The sequence below is a fragment of the Scleropages formosus genome, chromosome 4, assembly GCF_900964775.1.
Source record: "Scleropages formosus chromosome 4, fSclFor1.1, whole genome shotgun sequence".
NCBI classification, from domain to species: domain Eukaryota; kingdom Metazoa; phylum Chordata; class Actinopteri; order Osteoglossiformes; family Osteoglossidae; genus Scleropages; species Scleropages formosus.
Window position 1 is genome coordinate 3,532,180 of NC_041809.1, and position 17,678 is coordinate 3,549,857.

General features: G+C 46.5%; 2 protein-coding genes across 3 annotated transcripts in view; one reads left to right on the forward strand and one right to left on the reverse strand.

Moving 5' to 3' along the window:
* The first annotated feature begins 322 nt into the window (after positions 1 to 322).
* arhgef33 (Rho guanine nucleotide exchange factor (GEF) 33) lies at positions 323 to 10,943 on the forward strand. Its single transcript, XM_018739997.2, has 15 exons — positions 323 to 482; positions 1,667 to 1,710; positions 2,557 to 2,721; positions 3,010 to 3,131; positions 3,225 to 3,352; positions 3,458 to 3,580; positions 4,097 to 4,223; positions 5,403 to 5,535; positions 5,713 to 5,820; positions 6,282 to 6,374; positions 6,504 to 6,652; positions 6,922 to 7,011; positions 7,122 to 7,917; positions 8,302 to 8,447; positions 9,440 to 10,943. The coding sequence occupies exons 1-15, from the start codon at positions 365 to 367 to the stop codon at positions 9,564 to 9,566; spliced, it is 2,469 nt and encodes an 822-aa protein (XP_018595513.2). The 5' UTR covers positions 323 to 364; the 3' UTR covers positions 9,567 to 10,943.
* A 190-nt stretch (positions 10,944 to 11,133) lies between these two features.
* Positions 11,134 to 17,678, reverse strand: part of LOC108926987 (son of sevenless homolog 1-like) — a 32,367-nt gene continuing 25,822 nt past the window's right edge. The window contains exons 12-23 of one of the 2 annotated variants that reach the window (XM_029251375.1): positions 17,468 to 17,590; positions 17,197 to 17,300; positions 16,815 to 17,037; positions 16,401 to 16,520; positions 16,075 to 16,237; positions 15,849 to 15,966; positions 15,558 to 15,730; positions 15,318 to 15,434; positions 14,750 to 15,023; positions 14,178 to 14,222; positions 13,214 to 13,335; positions 11,134 to 13,078 (exon numbers count right to left, since the gene is read on the reverse strand). In XM_029251375.1, the coding sequence (XP_029107208.1) occupies positions 12,602 to 13,078; positions 13,214 to 13,335; positions 14,178 to 14,222; positions 14,750 to 15,023; positions 15,318 to 15,434; positions 15,558 to 15,730; positions 15,849 to 15,966; positions 16,075 to 16,237; positions 16,401 to 16,520; positions 16,815 to 17,037; positions 17,197 to 17,300; positions 17,468 to 17,590 (2,059 nt within the window). In that variant the 3' untranslated portion in view covers positions 11,134 to 12,601. The remainder of the gene's footprint in view (positions 13,079 to 13,213; positions 13,336 to 14,177; positions 14,223 to 14,749; positions 15,024 to 15,317; positions 15,435 to 15,557; positions 15,731 to 15,848; positions 15,967 to 16,074; positions 16,238 to 16,400; positions 16,521 to 16,814; positions 17,038 to 17,196; positions 17,301 to 17,467; positions 17,591 to 17,678) is intronic. The other variant, XM_029251376.1, reaches the window with a different exon arrangement.

Here is a 17,678-nt window from a genome sequence, read left to right on the forward strand (position 1 = left end):
CCATAAAGGACAGTTGGAAGAGGGTAAGTACCTTTTTCCAGGGTCCGACAGCAGGAGGTGGGACTCTAACCAGGGTCTCGAGTCCAAAGGCAGCAGCTTTAAGCGCTACACCACCTGCTGCCCCCAGAATGTCCATCCCAGGTATCATCGCTCTGCCGGCTCCTGCCTGCTCAATAAATTGATTGACGGCCGGTCCTGTGCTAAAACAGGTCTTCGGTTAAACAGGAAGTTGAAAAGACCCTCCAGCTGTTCCACGTGCTGCGGAGAAGGGGTGTCAACCTTCCTCCAGGGCTCCCTCTCCCCCGCCGCCCAACATGTCTCATCCAACAAGGGCCGCTTTTGTGCGAAGCATCATCAAACTCACATGGTTAAGTGGCGGAGCTCGGCAGGGCTGCGCGCACAACAGCTGACGGCGAGGCACCGAGCGCCTTCCGAGCTGCAGCCTCCATCGCCGGACGCCATGGAGAACGGCAAACCTGAAGGTACAACCTTGCGGGGCAAACACGTCTCCTTTGGCTCTTATTCTTTCGTTAGACGTTAAGGAATTTATGGACTCTTGTGTCCTTCACGTTTTCCCAATGCTCGTCCCAAGCTGAGGTCAGCGTGTAGGCAGAGCTGTTGCGTCTCCGGCGGCGAGACCCCAGACGTCGTCCTAGCAGGGTCTTCATTTCAGTTAATTGCAATGAAAGAAACGCTACATTTCTTGCTATCCGCTATAGATGTGTCTTTTTCAACGTTTTATATCCCCGTTAGAGCTCTGCATGTGCCATTTGGTAACAAACCACGAAAAAGAGCTGCGTTCAGGGTTCGACTGGACTGCGACAGCCTTTCGGAAAATGTCAGTGTAGCAGCGGGTCAAATATGCAACGATGATATGCATAAGGAGACATTTGAAATGACCTTTTCCGGTGCTCACGCAGCTCAAATGCACCCATTGTAAATGAAAAATCGTACAACTGGATTTCATTAAAAATCCTTCTGGTGATTTAAAATGGACTCATTCGGAATATTTCGGTTACCACTGACCTTACGGTTGCCTTTTTCCACAAGTCACGGTCTTTGCCAAACTGGATGTGCTAAATCTGCTTTTTCCACTGAAGACTTTTTAGCTGTTTTCATCGCGATGAGAAACAAATACCGATGTCAGAACGGCAGAGGCGTTAGCACACGTGTGTGTGTGTGTGTGTGTGTGTGTGTGTGTGTGTGTGTGTGTATGAATATGCAAAAATGCGATGTTGGGTCATCTGCAGTTGAGATTAAAATTACATAAAAGTCTCAATTGTTCAGCAAAGGCTCGTTATTACTTACCCAAATCTTCTTGAAATGATGACATTGTAAGGTGTTGACCGCTGGTAGCGTAGTAGTAAGAGCTGCTGTCTTTGGACTCAAAGGTTGCAGGTTCGAGTCTCACCGGCTGTAGTATCCCTGAAGAAGGTACTTACCCTAAACTGCTCCTGTAAATTTACCTGCCTGTATAAATGGGTAAATAATTGTAAGTCGCGTTGGAGAAAAGCGTGAGATAAATGTATTTAAATAGGAATTAGCAAGAGGACAAAGCAGTCGTCCCATTAATTCACTCCACGGTGCTTTTTTTTTTTAATGGTTCACAAAAAGATCTGCACTTATTTTTACGTAACGGACGAGTGGTGCTTTCATGTCGTTCCAGACCAAGACAGCGAAATGGAGGAGGTGAACTTGCAGATCGCTCAGGTACACACACGCAGCATGTGTTTGACGCTCTGAGTCTGCATGAGGGTTGTAATCCCGGAGCCCCAGTCCTGCTCCCGCAAGCCACTCCGCGTGCAGGTTTTCGTTCCGGTCCGAGAACGGATTAGTACCGGACTCAGTACTTTCCTTAGCTGAAGTAACGTAGCCTTCACACTCTGCGCTGGAGATCTAGGTGGGAAACCTGCACACACACGCTGTGGCCTGCTGGGACCAGGACTGGGATCACTGCCCTCGCAACGCCTGCCCTTTGACCTTCCATACGCGAACATTGCCGTGTCTGGGGATGGAAGTCTGCCTGCGCTCACTTTGAAGCAGGAGCTTCCAAAAATTGGCTTCACATGACTGTCCGCAGAGCAGGGCTGCAGGTCGGCTGACTGGCTCACATTGACTGATTCACTTATCTCTGTCTAAATCGAATAACGGGCCCAAGGAACAGCGGGCAGGTTAAAAGAAAAAAAAAGGGAAAAAAACTACAGTTCTCCACAAAATTAAATATGATAAAACAGTAAAGAGAACAATACTTGACCAGGAAAACAAATGAAGACCATCAAGAATAAATGGCCTGATAACAAACGCAGCGTGATTGTCTAGATGCTATGAATTTAGGAACATCTCGCTCTGCCAACTGACCTGTGACCCTACTGCTCTGTGATGCCATTGCTGATACATCCTGCATGACCAGATAGAAAAGTTTGTTACGAACATGTTAAATCTTATGGAAGATCATCAAAGTTCATTGTGACACCATTCTCCTCCCCTGCGTTGAGGGGCACGCAACCACTGGTAGAGGTTTATTTTCCATCCATGACCTCTGACCCTTGTGGACAGCTCCAAGCCATGGCAATGGAGCTGAAAGCAGGCCTGATGGGGGCGATCCAGGAGCTCTCTGTTCTTAAGCAGCAAGACGGAAGCCTTGAGGAGAGGATGATGAGCTACCAGGGTGATGTGGATGAGAAGATATTGGGGATAAAGAACTCCTTGAACACCTTTAAGGTATCTGTTTGAGGGACCACTACCTTAGCCTACATATTGTACAACTGACCATCACTGGTTTCATTCATTCATCTACCAGCTTCCTTCCATCAGCATCATGTTGTTAAGTTTATCCATTACTAATAGAGGGTCCAGACCTATGGAAACCAAAAACTTAATCTCTGGTGGTTTTTTTTTTTTTTTTTTTAATTAAAAACGGTGCTATACTTGCCTAGATCCTAAACACAGTCCACATTGGAGCATTTCACCTCTGGTGGTAATACATTTCCTCCTCACGGATGTGAGCAGGAGGACCTGAGCACCGCCTTGTCCCAGATCAAGGAGATCAACAGCAGACACAAGGAGATGCAGCGTGGCTTGGAGCTCTTCCAGTTGGAGGTGGGCAGGGAGCTTCTCTCGGCTCAGCAGAGGTACTTTGATCAGGGCGCTTCTCCACTGTTGTAATGCGGCCTTCTGGCCAACAGCCATCTGGACTCACGGTCACGCTGTGTTGGACGTCACAGGAAGGCTGAATTGAAGGACGATCCTCTGGCAGATGGACCCAAGTATCCACAGGAGCTCAGTATCATCCAGCACTACTTCTCAAGCCTCCCGAATGGCTCAGGCCAGAAACACACCACGTCTGTGCCATGTAAGTGCTTGTGACGTCCATGGTAAGAGACAGAACATTCGAAGAGGAAAGTACCAAAACAATAAAGCAAATGTTCTCTTGCTCCGTGGCATGTCTACATGGCAGCTACCAACTCGGAGCAGGACGGCGGGCGTCCGCAGCAGATGCGAGGCGCATCCAGATCTCCTCTGTGGCGGGAACGGCGGGACAGCAGGGATACGACAGATGGACAGGAGAGTCAGGAGAACGGTGAGTGGAGTCCTGTTCGAGCTACAGGGTTTGGAGCAGCCAAGTTGTACGGTTCAAAGGTTACTTGTCCGAAATTACTCGGACAGCACTCAACACACACAGCCAGCTGCGTGAAAACAGCTGGTCTTCGAATGTCCTTCACCGCACGGCAGACCCTGGATTTACAGCTTGTGGTTTCATCATTATTCCCCTTAATGCAGTGTGGCGGCCTGCAAACAGCCCTCTCCTTTAAACTGTCTCGTTCCTCTCAGGGAACGCCACTTTATTTCAGCAATCGGCCAGAATAGTACACATCATTTTTTAAAAAGCAATGCAGGTTAAATTGTGTGTCAGCATGCCGTCAAATTCTCGTCACAACGACCTCCTTGCCGCATCTAAACGGACAAATTTATGGCACGTTCTGGACAGCCTTGTTCATTTGCCCGGTTATCATTTAGATGACGCCGCTAGATTTCACAAATTTAATATCCACCTCCTGACAGCTGTGTTTCTGCACTGCGTCTTTGGGGGGGGGAGGTAAGAGGCAGACGGCTGCTCTGGAGCTGCTGGAATCCGAGAGGGTGTACGTCTCCTACCTGTCCCTCCTGCTCAAAGCCAACATCACCTTCAACGGCTCGGAGACCGTGCACGTCAAAGATAAAAGGTAGATCCTTCTACTGGGGAACAAGAGTCATGATATCCAAAAGTGGCCATAACTTGAAGGTATGGTGATGTGGCCGTGCGGATTTACATACACGAGAAAGGAATAACAACAGATGTACCGCCAGGAAGCTGCATGATGTTAATCCTGCAAGATTCAGCTCCATCTAACCCGTACCTTATTTGTGTATCGATCCTTTAAAGGACATTGTGATCTTTGTTCTGGTTCTTGCTTTAACAAATGTCCTAAGATGCCTCAGTCCAGCCATCTTCCCCCAACACACTTGACTGTTTTTTTGATTAAACCTCCCATTAAAACCACTGATCTGTAAGAGCTCCAAGTGTAATTAGATCCAAACAGGACTTTATAAAATATCTGGGCCAGGAAATGAATGTATTAGATAAGAGTGCCGTGAGGAGCCGGCGCTGAGGGGCGGAGCTCTTCCAAAGGCCACATGTACCGTAAGCAGCGAGATGTTGGCCTTGATGTAGTCATGTTCTTCTCGGAGAGGACTGCAGCATGCCGGCGCTTTAAACAGACCCACAGCTGCAGATACCATCAGTGCCTTCTTCCCTCTGCTGAACATTCCCATAATGCTGCTCTCTTTCATTGCACTTTTCCCGTTTTCTTCAGTTTCCCCCCCAAAGTTGAAACTGAGCAGGAAGCAGCAGAGCCATCTGCTGTGTCTTTGGTCGGGAGGACCTGTAAACTGAAATTAGTCCGTCTTGCAAACGCTAGAGTTCCTCGGCCACCGCTTCCAGCAGTGATGGATAGTGCGGCTCAGAAGCCTAAGCACGGCTGGCACCTCAAAAGGTTGCCGATTGAGACCCAGGGTTTGTTCAGACAGTGCTACTGGCTCCTCGTCCCGTTCCCAGCGGTCTGTAGGATTCTTTTTCTTTTCTATCTTTACTCACTTTTAAATTCCCACAATTTGTCACTGAGGCATCTGAGGAGCATGTGAGAGGGTTGGGAAATGGACTGGGACATGTGACAGAAGGCCCAGCAGGCAAGGTCTCTATCTTCTCCCCTCGTGGTTCATGGATCTTCTCCACGTGACTGTCAGTCGTGCGACACACAGCTGCCCTGAAACAACACCCATTCGGGCCACGTGTGGATGCGGTCAGCGAGGTCGGATCGCGGTGACTCCCCCGGTTTCTCACATGTCAGTCTCTCCTCCCCCAGGCCCTTCCCCAGCTCCCTGCGCTTCCTCATCCAGCAGCACCTGGAGCTGCTGCACATCCTGCAGGAGCGTGTGCTCAAGTGCCAGTGGCAAGGCATCATGGGAGATGTGTTCATGAGGCTCACCAGCAAAGAAGTAAATGGGAGGGAAAGCGGGTAGTGGATTGAAACGCTGCTTACAGCTGAGCAAGGAGAGCAAAGGCCAGGAACCTTCGAGGGTCTCGTGGTGCATTGCTTCAATATGTATTATTTTCAACAAAAATAAAATCTTCTAGAGCTGATTAGTTGGCTATGTTTCCCCTGAACTCTGCAGAGTGATTTCCTGGACTACTACGTGGCGTACCTGAAGGAGCTTCCGGAATGTCTGTCAGCACTTAACATGTACAGTGCTGCTTCTCTGAAGGCCGCCAGCTTGTCTGAGGTAAAGTCAAGTAAATAGTACTTTACCACAGTGTTGCTTTTTCTTTTGTTTGCGTTCACTTGGTTTCTTCCAGAACCTAACATTGGTGCTTTAACTGTCGAGACTTCAAGACTTGGAAAAAAAAGACACTTCTATGAATGCGTAATGCCGAGTGCTGCTTCGCTCGCTGTAGACGATGTACGCAGATGTTTCCCAAGAGCCGCGACGCGGAACACAGTGTCCGCACATTGTTTTCTGCCAGTTATCTCTGTGTGATGCTTTAAACAATTTTTGCAGATTACTTCCAAGACAGTCATCACACAAGGGGGCTCTTGTTGCCAGAAACAAGCTCTTTGTTAAGCCCTTTCCTCATTGGCTTCCTTGGTTCCGTGATTGATGTCTCATGATTTCGATTATCATGCTTGAAAACGATGAGGGTGGATGGGCACATGTGGCTACAGGTCCAATTTTCTCTAATCCAGGCTGACATTGTTGGGGATGAAATGCGGCCTCCCCTCCACACCCTGCTCCTCCAGCCAGTGCAGCGCATCCCAGAGTACCTCCTGCTTCTGCAGGTGAGATGGTGGTGTGTAGAGGTCAAATCTATATCAAAACAGAGGATGGATGTTCATGAGATACTGAGAGTATATTCTGCTACTCCCCCTTCCCAAACATTCAACGCAAACGGTACATCATGTTTCCAGAACCTGCTGAAGCAGACAGATGTGGAGCATCCAGACTACTACCTGCTGCTGGTCTGTATCCAGCAATTCAGAGCTTTCACGGGACAGTACAGCCACCTTCTCCAGCACAACGAAGACCTGCTGCTGCAGAACCGGAAGGAGCTCAAAAGGTGTTTTGAAGTACTCTTTATATTAATTTGGCAACAAAACAAGCCGCCATTAGCCCACCTGGAATCCATTATACCCAGGTCAGGAGGAACATTTTTGTTTAGCACAGTCCAAATGCTGGTTGTGGTGGAAGCTGTGATGACAGCTTGTGTTTTGGAAGAATCAGGAAGACTTCAGTGCTCCTTTTGGATAATGTGACCCTTGTGGCTCTCTGATCCTGTTAAAAAGTCAGCTGCTGCTTTTCTTTGACAAATGCTCTCTTGGGTTGCAGGTCTGCCATGAAGCAGCTCTTCAGGACAGTGGACTGTGGGGTTCCAGCTGAACAGATGGGGTCCCCCTTCCCCACCAGCAATGGCTTGCTGTGAGCCCCTGTGCCGAGTTTAAAGCTTAGGAGCGTTAACTGTTCAATTGAAGTCATCCAACTGCTCAAGAATGGCCACCAATGACCTCTTCTGTCTTCCTCTTTCCAAGACAACATGCCAACCAGGTAAAGAGGAGCAAGCAGAGGCTTCTGGAGCAGATGCAATGCAAGCGCTTCCAGGACTGGGAGGCCGACCCACGGCACTACAACTCCCAAGATGGGGCTTCGCCAGTCTCCTTCTATGCTTCGGAGATGGATCCACGACTCAAGTCTCCAGCGCTCCAGAGCATCCCAGAGGCCGACCAGGAAAGTGCCACTGTGGAGCCACCGGCATGCAGGCGCCTGCCACCGGGATCTGTCTTGGCTGATGCCACGGGTCACTTCCTGCTACCAGGTGCGACACCCAGCTTGGAGGGACTCTACGAGGATGGAGACTCACTCCACAATGTCTCGCTCTTTGACCACTGCTCCAGCGCCTCTTCTGACTCCAGCATTGACATCGCCTTTGTGCGCTGCCCCAAAAGCCATGTCCGGGAGCCCTATCCTGGAGGAAGCAGCAGCGGTAGCCGGGACGGTGGCTACAAGTACCCCAACCGGGGCTCCGTGTCACCAGATGAGACAGGCCTGATGCGCCATAGATCTCTGCAGGCTGTGCAGCGCAAGAGCAAGTCCCTGAACGGTCTGCAGCTGGACACGTCCACAGTCTCTGATGGCAGCGGCCCTGCTGACTTGGCCCACCCCAAAGGCCACAGCCCTCATGGAAGCCAACAGCACACCAAGGTGGAACGTCAGTCCAGCAAGGGCTCCGCCAACCGCAAGCTACAGAGGAGCTTGAGCCCCTTGCAGAGAGTGGACGCCGAGAGTTGCACCACCACAGAGGAGGAGCTCCGCCGAGATCATGACAAGGTGAAGGCAGCATTCCTTCCACCGACAGGTGTAAACCACTCGAATGTGCGTGTGTGGGCTGGCAGCACTGGAGATTATTTTTGGTTTAAAATGCAAAAGCCATTTTCCTCAATGTGGATGTCAGGTTAAATCAGAAAATTACTATGCAATTTTTAAAAACTCCCAACTGTCCCAAAATTATACTTTAATATTATTGCTTTCCTAAGTCTGATTGCACTGCGTCTACGATCAACAACACAGCACAAATATAATTTGTTTTTCTCACCATCCATTCCAACATGCTGTTCAAGGGAAAGACTACCGATAACCTTAGGACAGCAGGTAGAACTCCTGGAAGAAAGGAGGGAGGAGGTTCTACCAGGCTAACCTGCTCTTCCCTTGTAGGAGCCCACAGGCCAGGTCTGGCCGGAGGAGACCAAGTGGAGGGGCGGCACCGAAGAGAACAGCCAGGCTGCCTTCAGCGAGAGGGGCCGCAAACAGGATCAGAAAGGGGGTTTTAGGAGCTCCTTCAAGAAGCTCTTCAAGAAAAAGTGAGTCATCTCTCGATTAAACCCATCAAGTGTCCTCTGCTCCAGTGTGATGTTATACTCGTCATGCTCTGATCATCACCGAATTTAGGTTTGACACCTCTGTAGGCGTCTTCCTTTCTCGGTACTGTCGAGCTGAAATGGGGAAAAGAAAATCTTGACAACTGAAGGGACACCTAGAGATTTCGAAAAAAATTGCATGGCGCACACACTTCTCTGTAAACCACTTCAAATTATATGGCTTTAAACAGAATTCTAAAATGTTTGTGAAACAACAGCCAGATGAGAAATCTGCCAGCTGTTATTGTACATGGAAAGGCATCTGTAGCCCATAGCTACCAATTTTGAAGGTCATTTCATATTTCATGGAAATTTCTTCTTCTGCCATTGATAACCATCTCCCAACACATCTTATGTAAGGCAGCAGTATTGCAATACCGTCTTTGTTTACAGCACACCACTCTTCGAGGCTGGTGACAGTAGACTCTTGATTATCTGGCCTCAATGGGAAGTATGCTGGGCTGGATAGCAAAAAAAATCCAGATAATATGCAACCATACATAAGATGAGCTGCATATGAAATAAGAGTTTCTGGTTTTTTATTTCATTACTGAGCCTATTAAAGCTGATCACTTTCAACCCCGGACAAGAACCATTATTTCAGTGTTGTTAAAATATAACTTAAGGAAAAACATAATTAAACCAGAGTTGTTGTTATATGGTCACAACTCAGCACACAGCTAATGAAGGTTTTTTTTTTAAAAAAAAAAAAAAAGGCAGACACAGACTGTGTGGAGTAAGATGTTCAGAAGGGCAGACATTGCTGCTTGATGCTGTATGCAGTTCTAAACTGGGCGAGTTTTCGATCGCAGGCGTTTTACAAAACATCCGACAAAGAAATAAACACAAAAATACACACGGCCAAATAACCCAGAGCCTACTGTACTTGTTTGCAGTGTGTTGCAGTGGTTCTAGTATCTTCTGCTCTCTCTGAGGTCGGGGGGTGACTGCAAAGACAAAGGCAGCGAGAAGTCAGAGTCTCAGGCGTACAGCGATCACGAGTCCACCAAGACGCCCCGAATCACTCGTCTCGGAGACGTCGACAGGGGAACGGCGGTGTGAACCCAGCGCCACCTACAGGGCTACACGCGGCTGCGCTCGCATCTACTCTGGCGTTGCGTCATGAGGAACATTAGCAGGGACAGCTGTGCCTCGCAGGTCAATGTTACCGGACTCTCTCATTTTAATGACAGCTATATCTCTTCAGCTGCCACTCCGTTTCACTGCCGCCCAACATCTCTTTGAACATGGTATGTTAGTAAATGTTATAATGACTGTTTGGATAATGACTATGAAATTATTCTTTTTATGTAATGTTTCCTTGAAAGACAGCTTTATATATACTCATTTTTGTACAGTTTCCTCAACTTCAAAGACTTATGCTGTTGGTGAAAAAGAGAAAAACATAACAAGCTAAGATACGGTCTTTATGTTGCACTAAGACATTTTTAATGGCAAATTTAAAAAGCCTAAAAACACAATCATGGGATCTCTTGCTTTTCTACACTTCAAATAGCTCATGGTTTTATAAGCAGAGCATTTTTTTGATTAATGGCACTCTATGCTTTTGTGGTTTTTTATGTTGTTGCCGAGACTGTCTCAATGCTAGACATCATGTCAAGAATGTTGTCTCCTTTGTCTTGGAAGCACAGACTACCAGTAGCAGACACACATGGCCCAAGGCAGAGAAATAAACTGGTAAACAGTCAAGGACACAAAAAAGACCATTTATCTGTTACGTCAGCAGATGACAAAACACCCACAAACCAGGTCTTCCATAATTTTTTGAATATATGAAAAACAATTTCTGTACAATACTGTACCTGATCCCCAAACATCAGATGTTTTCATCAAAGTCCTGATGAAGATCCAAGTGTATTAAAACACTGATTCTTCTTAAGTGCAGGAAAGGAGGGTAATTAAGGATGGTGTACAAGGATGTATGAACATTATGTTTCTATTTATTTATCATTAATACCTGGAGTCACTGTGGATGATTTTTGTTCCTTTCCTTTCTTTTGTGGTGAAGTCTAACTCTCCAGGTCATGGATTTCGACAACTAGCTACCACCCCGCTTTCCAGACTTTGTCCAAGTCTCAAAACATACGAAATATAAAGCACCTTGGTAACATTCATTTCGGCAGGCTGACACCGTCATTGTCCTAGAAACGAGACCCAAGACACTGATTATGAATCTCATGAGGGTTTTCTTCTTTGTGTTTGTAATTTCCTTCAAGGAAACCTTGGTCTTTCACTTACCTGCAAAAGCCCCCAAAGGGGTTCAGGAAACCATTTGAAGATAATGTATATATTAGAGATGAATAACATTAGTCTTCTAAATCTTCAGCCTACTGTCTTTAATCAGGTACTTAACCCTGAGAGAATTCTTAATGTTTTCATCCTTTTACACTTTAAAATCTGCTAATTGAAATGTGATGTAATATTTTGTTTGCTTTCAGATCAACTGAAAATAATCTTAATATATATATATATATTCAGCTTCTTAAAACAGCTCCAGATGTGAAAATAAAATTTAGAAAAATAAAGAAAATAAAAACTTCAATTAACATCCTGGACATTTCACTCAGTCTAAGTCTCCTGATGATTTCGAAACACAAATGACACCCAATGAACATTCATCAGTATCATGTTTCAGTATCATAGAAGTAATAATACGTTGCGTAGACTGGCAACTGCTGTAATTCTTAGCAACTAATCTGGAGACAGATAAACCAGGTAACACCTTACACCTGTTTGCTCTGAGCTCTGCGACCACTGAAATTACATAACCTATCGTTACACCAGACAAACGGGGTACTGTTCTTCAACCAGCTCTTGACACCTGTACAGCAGAGTGAAGGAAGAAGCATGACAAGGTTGTCTCGAGATGCTACATAAACTAGGTCCACATCTGATAATGATCACAGAAGCTCTTTTTTATAAGGCAAAGAATAGGCAAATGACCAAAAAAAAAAAAAAAAAAAAAAAAAAATCGCAGCTCATTGGAAAGGCTTGAGGTGCTTGGAAGTGCTGGGATTGTCTTGCCCACCCATCTCCTTCTTTCTTCATAAGTGCTGACCCACGAGCAGATATTGTGGCTGAAATAAGAAGGATGGCTCAAAAGACACTTGGGTCCCATTTTGTCAGAGGGACCATCAGGTTTGGTATCCTAGAGACCGACTGCCCATATTAAAGGAATATTAAAGATTACTTTTTTGTATAGTTTTTTCAAGGCTGGGTGTACACCATGCAATTCCTCACACTTGATCTCTGAAAAACTATATTAAAAATACCACTTTACTCCCTTAAGGCAATGGATTCTCTGGCTTTTTTTTTTTTTTTTTTTTAAACTAAAAAAAGGTCAAGTTCTGCATTTATGAATACTTTAAAGTACCTCTTTGGTGTGGGGGTACCTTACAGTTGGTATACTGAACTTACTAGAACAAGCCACTCCTTTTCAGCCAACAATCTGATCTGAAGATGATGATGCACGTGGTTCATAAGTGCCTTTTTGGTGAGCTTGTGTGATGTTTGTTGTAATGACAGAGATGTGGAAGGATATTTCAATTCACTTTCCGTTCCAGTTCCCAGTTTTCTTTTCCAAATCAAAATGTTACACAGAGCTTCTTTAAAACAATATCTTAGTGCCTCTTTTCCCCCCCCAATGTTATTTTAACTATTTTTTTAAAACATTTTTTATATTTATTTTAAGAAAAATAGTTTTATACCAACTGTAATTCTGTTGTGTCAGTTAGCAACATGTTAAGTTCTTCTGAGTGCAGCAGAGTTGGTCTCCCCATGCTTGCCAACATGCCCGCTCAAACGAGTTAATAAAAGAAAAGACAAAGTCAATCCTAACAATTGACAATGACAAAGATGACCAAGGAAAAAAAAAAAAGGCAATATCCTTGCTTTTCATTGTTTTTTAGGATGGGGGAAAAAGGTGAATTCAGCTTCAATGTCAGTTTCACACAAAAGCCCAATCAGCTATTTTGGCAGTCTCTAGTGTTAATGGGTGACATTTTTGCCTCCCTTCGTCACCCCCCAGTGCACAGCCTCCACCCTACCTTCGCTGCACTAAGGCTCTTCTGCAGAGTCTATGAGGAATTGGCATTCTCCAAGAGGGGTGGACCCTCCCGGTGAATGGGCATTGGCTCCCTTTTGTACGTCTTCGGTGGCAATTTGGGAATGGTCTGGGAGGTGCTCTGGCGGGGTGGGACAGGTGGCCCCATGGGTCCAGGCAAATGCTCGCCATCATCGGGCATGAAGGGTGAAGAGGGCAGGTGCTTACGATGCCCTAGTGGTGAGGGAGTCTGAGGCAGAAGGGAGCTAAAAGGAGGGAAGAAGGTCTGCAGATCAGTCCGACGGCCCTGAGGAGCTGGCTGCAAGTGCAAAGTGGGGCTGGAGGAGACGTCCGGCGTTCTCACAGGCTCCCGTGGAGGCAAAGTGGGGGGGCTGTCTGGAGGCTCAGAGGTCGAGTTGCGCTCCGACAAGGAGTAACGTGGGGAGTACAACTTGGCGGTGGGCTGCCGGGGTGGAATGGCAGGTGGGCTATCTAACTGCTTCGACATCATCTAGGAAGTGGGTGAGACACACAAACACACTCACTGTGAGCTGACTGGCTTTTCATTAAGCTGTCATTCCAAGTCAATGCTACTTTGTTTACTCTCAAGCCAATCTTAGTTTACATTTCACTTTACCACCGTTACCTTAGAAGGCGAGGATTCTGCAGGTGCAGATTCGGGTCGTCTTCGGGGTGGCACAGGTGGGGGAACGGGAGCATCTTCGGCACTCCTGGTAAAGCTTGCCATGGAGGAGACAGAAGAGGATCCTAACACAGAGGAAGACAAAGACCTCCTGAGATTCACCCAACACTGTTTTGCCTCGATTCAGATTCATAATGAGGTCAGGGACCTGACATGTGACACAGTAAGAAGGGACATGGGACAGGCAGCTAAGGAATTCGTGCTGCTGATGGGTTGCAGGAGCCAGCTTGGAATGAGACCGAGGACTCAGATGGACAAAAAAGGGAAATTTGAGCCACAAAATCAAATCTCAGAACTTATTACAAAGGGCGTCATATCTGGGTGCAATTTTTCTGTCCACTGGGGATGGAAACTCCTGCTAAAAAGTGAACTGTCAAAGTGAACAACAGGCCACTTTCTTGCCAATGCATTTCCGGGCAGACGTCACATCAGAAGAAACATTCCCTCCATGCGCTCACAGGGCCGTTCCACTATTCCAAACATGGAAGTCACACTGAAGCAACCACCAGCAAAATCCGAATTGGTTTGCAGGTTGACGCCAGCATCCACCAGAGATGTGTATGCGGTAGGAGCTGAAATGTCATTGTTACCATGGAAAACGCCTCAAAATGAATACAAGCAGAGCCCTCTTGGTCTTTGGTATTAGATGAAGCTCAACAATGAAAACTTGCACAGGATAAAAATTCCATAGACAGTAGTCAGCCTCAAACCAAGTATTGCAGGGTTGGCACAATCAGTCTTGATATTGCGACTAGTCCCCCAGTGTTAAATAGTTAAGACCATGCAGTAACACTGTGAAGCCTGGTATGTGGATGGGTGAATGGGGACAGCTGATGGATGCTCTGTGAATGAGATGATAGCATGCTTGGCGCAGGCCAGGAGAAACAGATGGACAGCTAATACTAACGTGGGCCATGAAGCAGCGAGATTGGAACAAAGATGGGTTCACTGTCTGTGAAAGAGAGAGAAGAGAGCAACTGAATAGAGTGCAGGCTTCCAGGATAACCATCGTCCACGGTCATGTCTCAACAAGGTTTGACAATGCTGCATCGGTGGAGAGGACTCAACGGCCCTCCAGTCTTTGTTAAAATTCAATTTATTTTTATGAAGGACCCTATACAACAAAACCCCATCACAACATTAATGAAAACTGTTATGAATGCTATTTTCTCACTGCTCTCAAAGAAATACAAGTAGAGTTGGTCAGTGTAAGCTTTGCTTTGTACACAAGCACAAGAGACAATACATCAGCTCAGTGTGAAGCATTTTTAAAGAGTGGTTAAAGACATTACTGACCAAGTGCCATCTGTAAATATCTATGAAGAATAAGAACTTTGGTCTGAAGGTTTTTAAGTGTGTAATTGCACAGGTGTGCTTTAATGGGCACTTGTAAAAGTAAACGCATGTGTGCAAGTTTATGACTTTGAGTTTTCGCACGAGCCAGTGTGTTAATGTGAGTGCAGGTTTGTCAGTACTTACTGGAGTGGAAGGGACTGGAGGGGCCTTGGGGAGAGTCAAAGACGCTGCCCATGTCGGTGGTGCTGGAGGCCCCTGAGGGAGGTGGGGGTGGTGTAAGCGGTGTGAGGGGTGAGTTGGGTGCAGACGTGGCGCTCTCCATCTCGCTGTCAGGGATGCGACTGTAGCTGATCTTGCGTGGTTCACTATGCAGTGGCGTTGGGTGGCGCATGGAGCCGGGTCGTACGTTGGACGGACGAACCCCTGGTGATTTCAGGGTATAGTTGTATCTCTTGGACTGCAAGTGGGTGGATGGGTGGGTGGAAGTCAAAGAAGACACAAGCAGTCAGTTATCAAGTAACCCTCTTTAATCTGGAAGAGTCCATTCATAACTAGAGATCTCCTTAAAATATCCTCACCAGGATTTCCTTACAAATGATATTCTACAAATTCTTATACTTTTGTTAATACTGTGTGCAGTAGATGTTCCACAATGGAACATAAGAGCAGCTCTCATTACTACCACTCATTGCGACCTCCCACAACACAGGAGCCAGTGGGGCCTGGAGGAAGAATGGAAGCAGATGCTTACAAATCGCGGCAAAGTCCTCACACTGCGGGGTTCAATCTCCAGGGATTTGTTGAACAAGTAATCTGTAAACTCTTTCTCCATCATGTCCTCCATGGGACTCAGGTTCTCGAAGAACTTCTGTTTCCCCAACAAAAAGGTGGCGGAGAGTTTAAAAACAAAAAAATTAAAATTAAACCCATGTCAGCTTACTCCCTCCTCAAGTGATGAGATCTGTTCAGCTGGCAGCAGGGCAGTACTCACTCTGATATCGTTTTCAACCCGCAGGCAGTAAGGCTGGTTCTGATACTGCTGGATCTCTCCGGTGATCTCTGCCACTTTCCGACGTTTGCTGAAGTTGATCAGGTCCTTCCCGTGCCGCTTCAGAAAGTCCGGGTTCCCCTCCTCTGTTTTCAGGATGTTTGTTAAATAGATTCCTGAGAACAGACACATGGGTTCATTGAAGTACAGTGGATGCTTGGCTATCACATTGTTTGTGATTGGTAGGCAGGAGGAGGACAGTGCAATTTCTTTCAAGGAAGGCGGTGAACGTACCAAAGAAAGGTACACAGGGTGGGTTGATAGACCTGAGTTTTGCCAGGTATTTCTTATAGTGGTCCTCACTTAGCTCATGTGCCTCTTCCAGAATTTTCCGCAGCCTGCTTGGAATTTGCTGGGAGAAAATGGTTATAAATCAATACAAAGTAAGAACCCCGGGAAAATACACATAACTTAGAAAACAACACATTTCCAAATGGGAATCCCATTACAGAGACCGTACCTCAAAGGTGTGGTCAAGCCTGTAGACAGGTGAGGAGTTCATGGCACTGACCACTTCCAGCACGCCATTGAAATTGTTGAGTTCCTGAAACACCTGTAGGATCTCGATGATACGAGCCACAACTGCTGCTCTCTCCTCCAGGTTCTCAGTCTCCACGATGCACCTAGCAGCCAAGGGAACCACCTGTGACTGTTGAGTTCTAGGCATCTGTCCTTCTGCATCTTTAAATACCTCTACTTCAACGGAGCCCTACTTGCCTTTTCCCAGTGAAGGACAAATGGGAGGGAACATCTCTGAACAAAACTTGAGCAGTGGCTCGTACTTACTTTTCAAACCAGAGCGTGAGATTGGTGGTGTGACGGATCATTCGCAGGAGATTGGGAGAATTTATCTCCTTGTCTTCCTTTGTCCAAACACTACCAACCAGCTCTGATGGCTGGACAGCCCTGCAGGACACAAAGAGCAGCTCATAGGGGCGAGCAAATGACAAAAACCACGGATTAAAGTGTGTGCCATTCCAAGATTTCAATGGAACCGCTTAACTGAGTGAGAGGTCTTGATTCAGTACCACAGAATAGTCTGACAGTATGCAATATTATCGAGAAGCAGTTTCTGTATGATTCTCCCTTACTGCTGTATTAGAATCTGAATGTGGACTAAGAGCAGCCTAATCTCTGCCTATATTAGTCTTACAAACATCTGTGAGTCCTAGATAAAGGAGTAGAAAGAATGGGAAGAACCTGTAGAAATCTGACTCCAGCAGGGTCAGCTGACGAGCAATTTCAATGGGATGAAGGGTCAACAGGTCAAAGTGCTCGGTCTGGCCTGGCTTGCAGATGTGCCATTCGATGGCTGGCGGCAGGCTCTCGAAGGTGATGTTGTGGCTAGGCCCATTGGCCTGTGCCTGCTTCTTCCTCTGGATGATCTTTGTTATGGACTCCACCCACTTCCTCATGGCCTTGCCTGAGAAGCACATGGGCATCGGCCAATAAATGTAAGATCGGGACCTGCTTTCCACTCACGGGTCTCTGTTCAGGGTTAAGAGGCATCTACAAGTTGCTCACAAATTGTGTCTAGCACCAACACCGGAAGCTAAAAATGCTAACTTCTGCCTGGACCTACCTCTGACCATACTGATGAAGTCCTCCAATTGCCTGAGCAGCTCTGCATCACGTTCAAAGTCATAGAAATGGTGTTCCACCCAGTGTCGGCAAACATTGAGAACCCTGTGATGACACAAAGACCCTCGTGGTTAAAGACGACATATGGACTGAAAGATTTACAGCCAACAACCTAACTTCTGTTATACTGTAGTGATGGAGAATGGCCAATTTTAAAGATACAGTTTCAGAAAACATGGAAAACCTCTTTCCAGGTTATGCACACAGAGTACCTTAGCTGGACAGGCTGGACGTACTCCTTCCGAAAGCGCTTTAGTTCAGCGCTGAGTGGCTGGTCTCCATTCTCCATCGCTATCTGGTCAGCTTCTGTAGGCTTTGGCTCTGGGATCTCAAACCTAAGAAAGCAGAAATGGGTAAAGGAAACTATATTTTCAATGATATGCCTTAACAAAGTCTTATCGTTCACTTAAACAAAAATGCCAC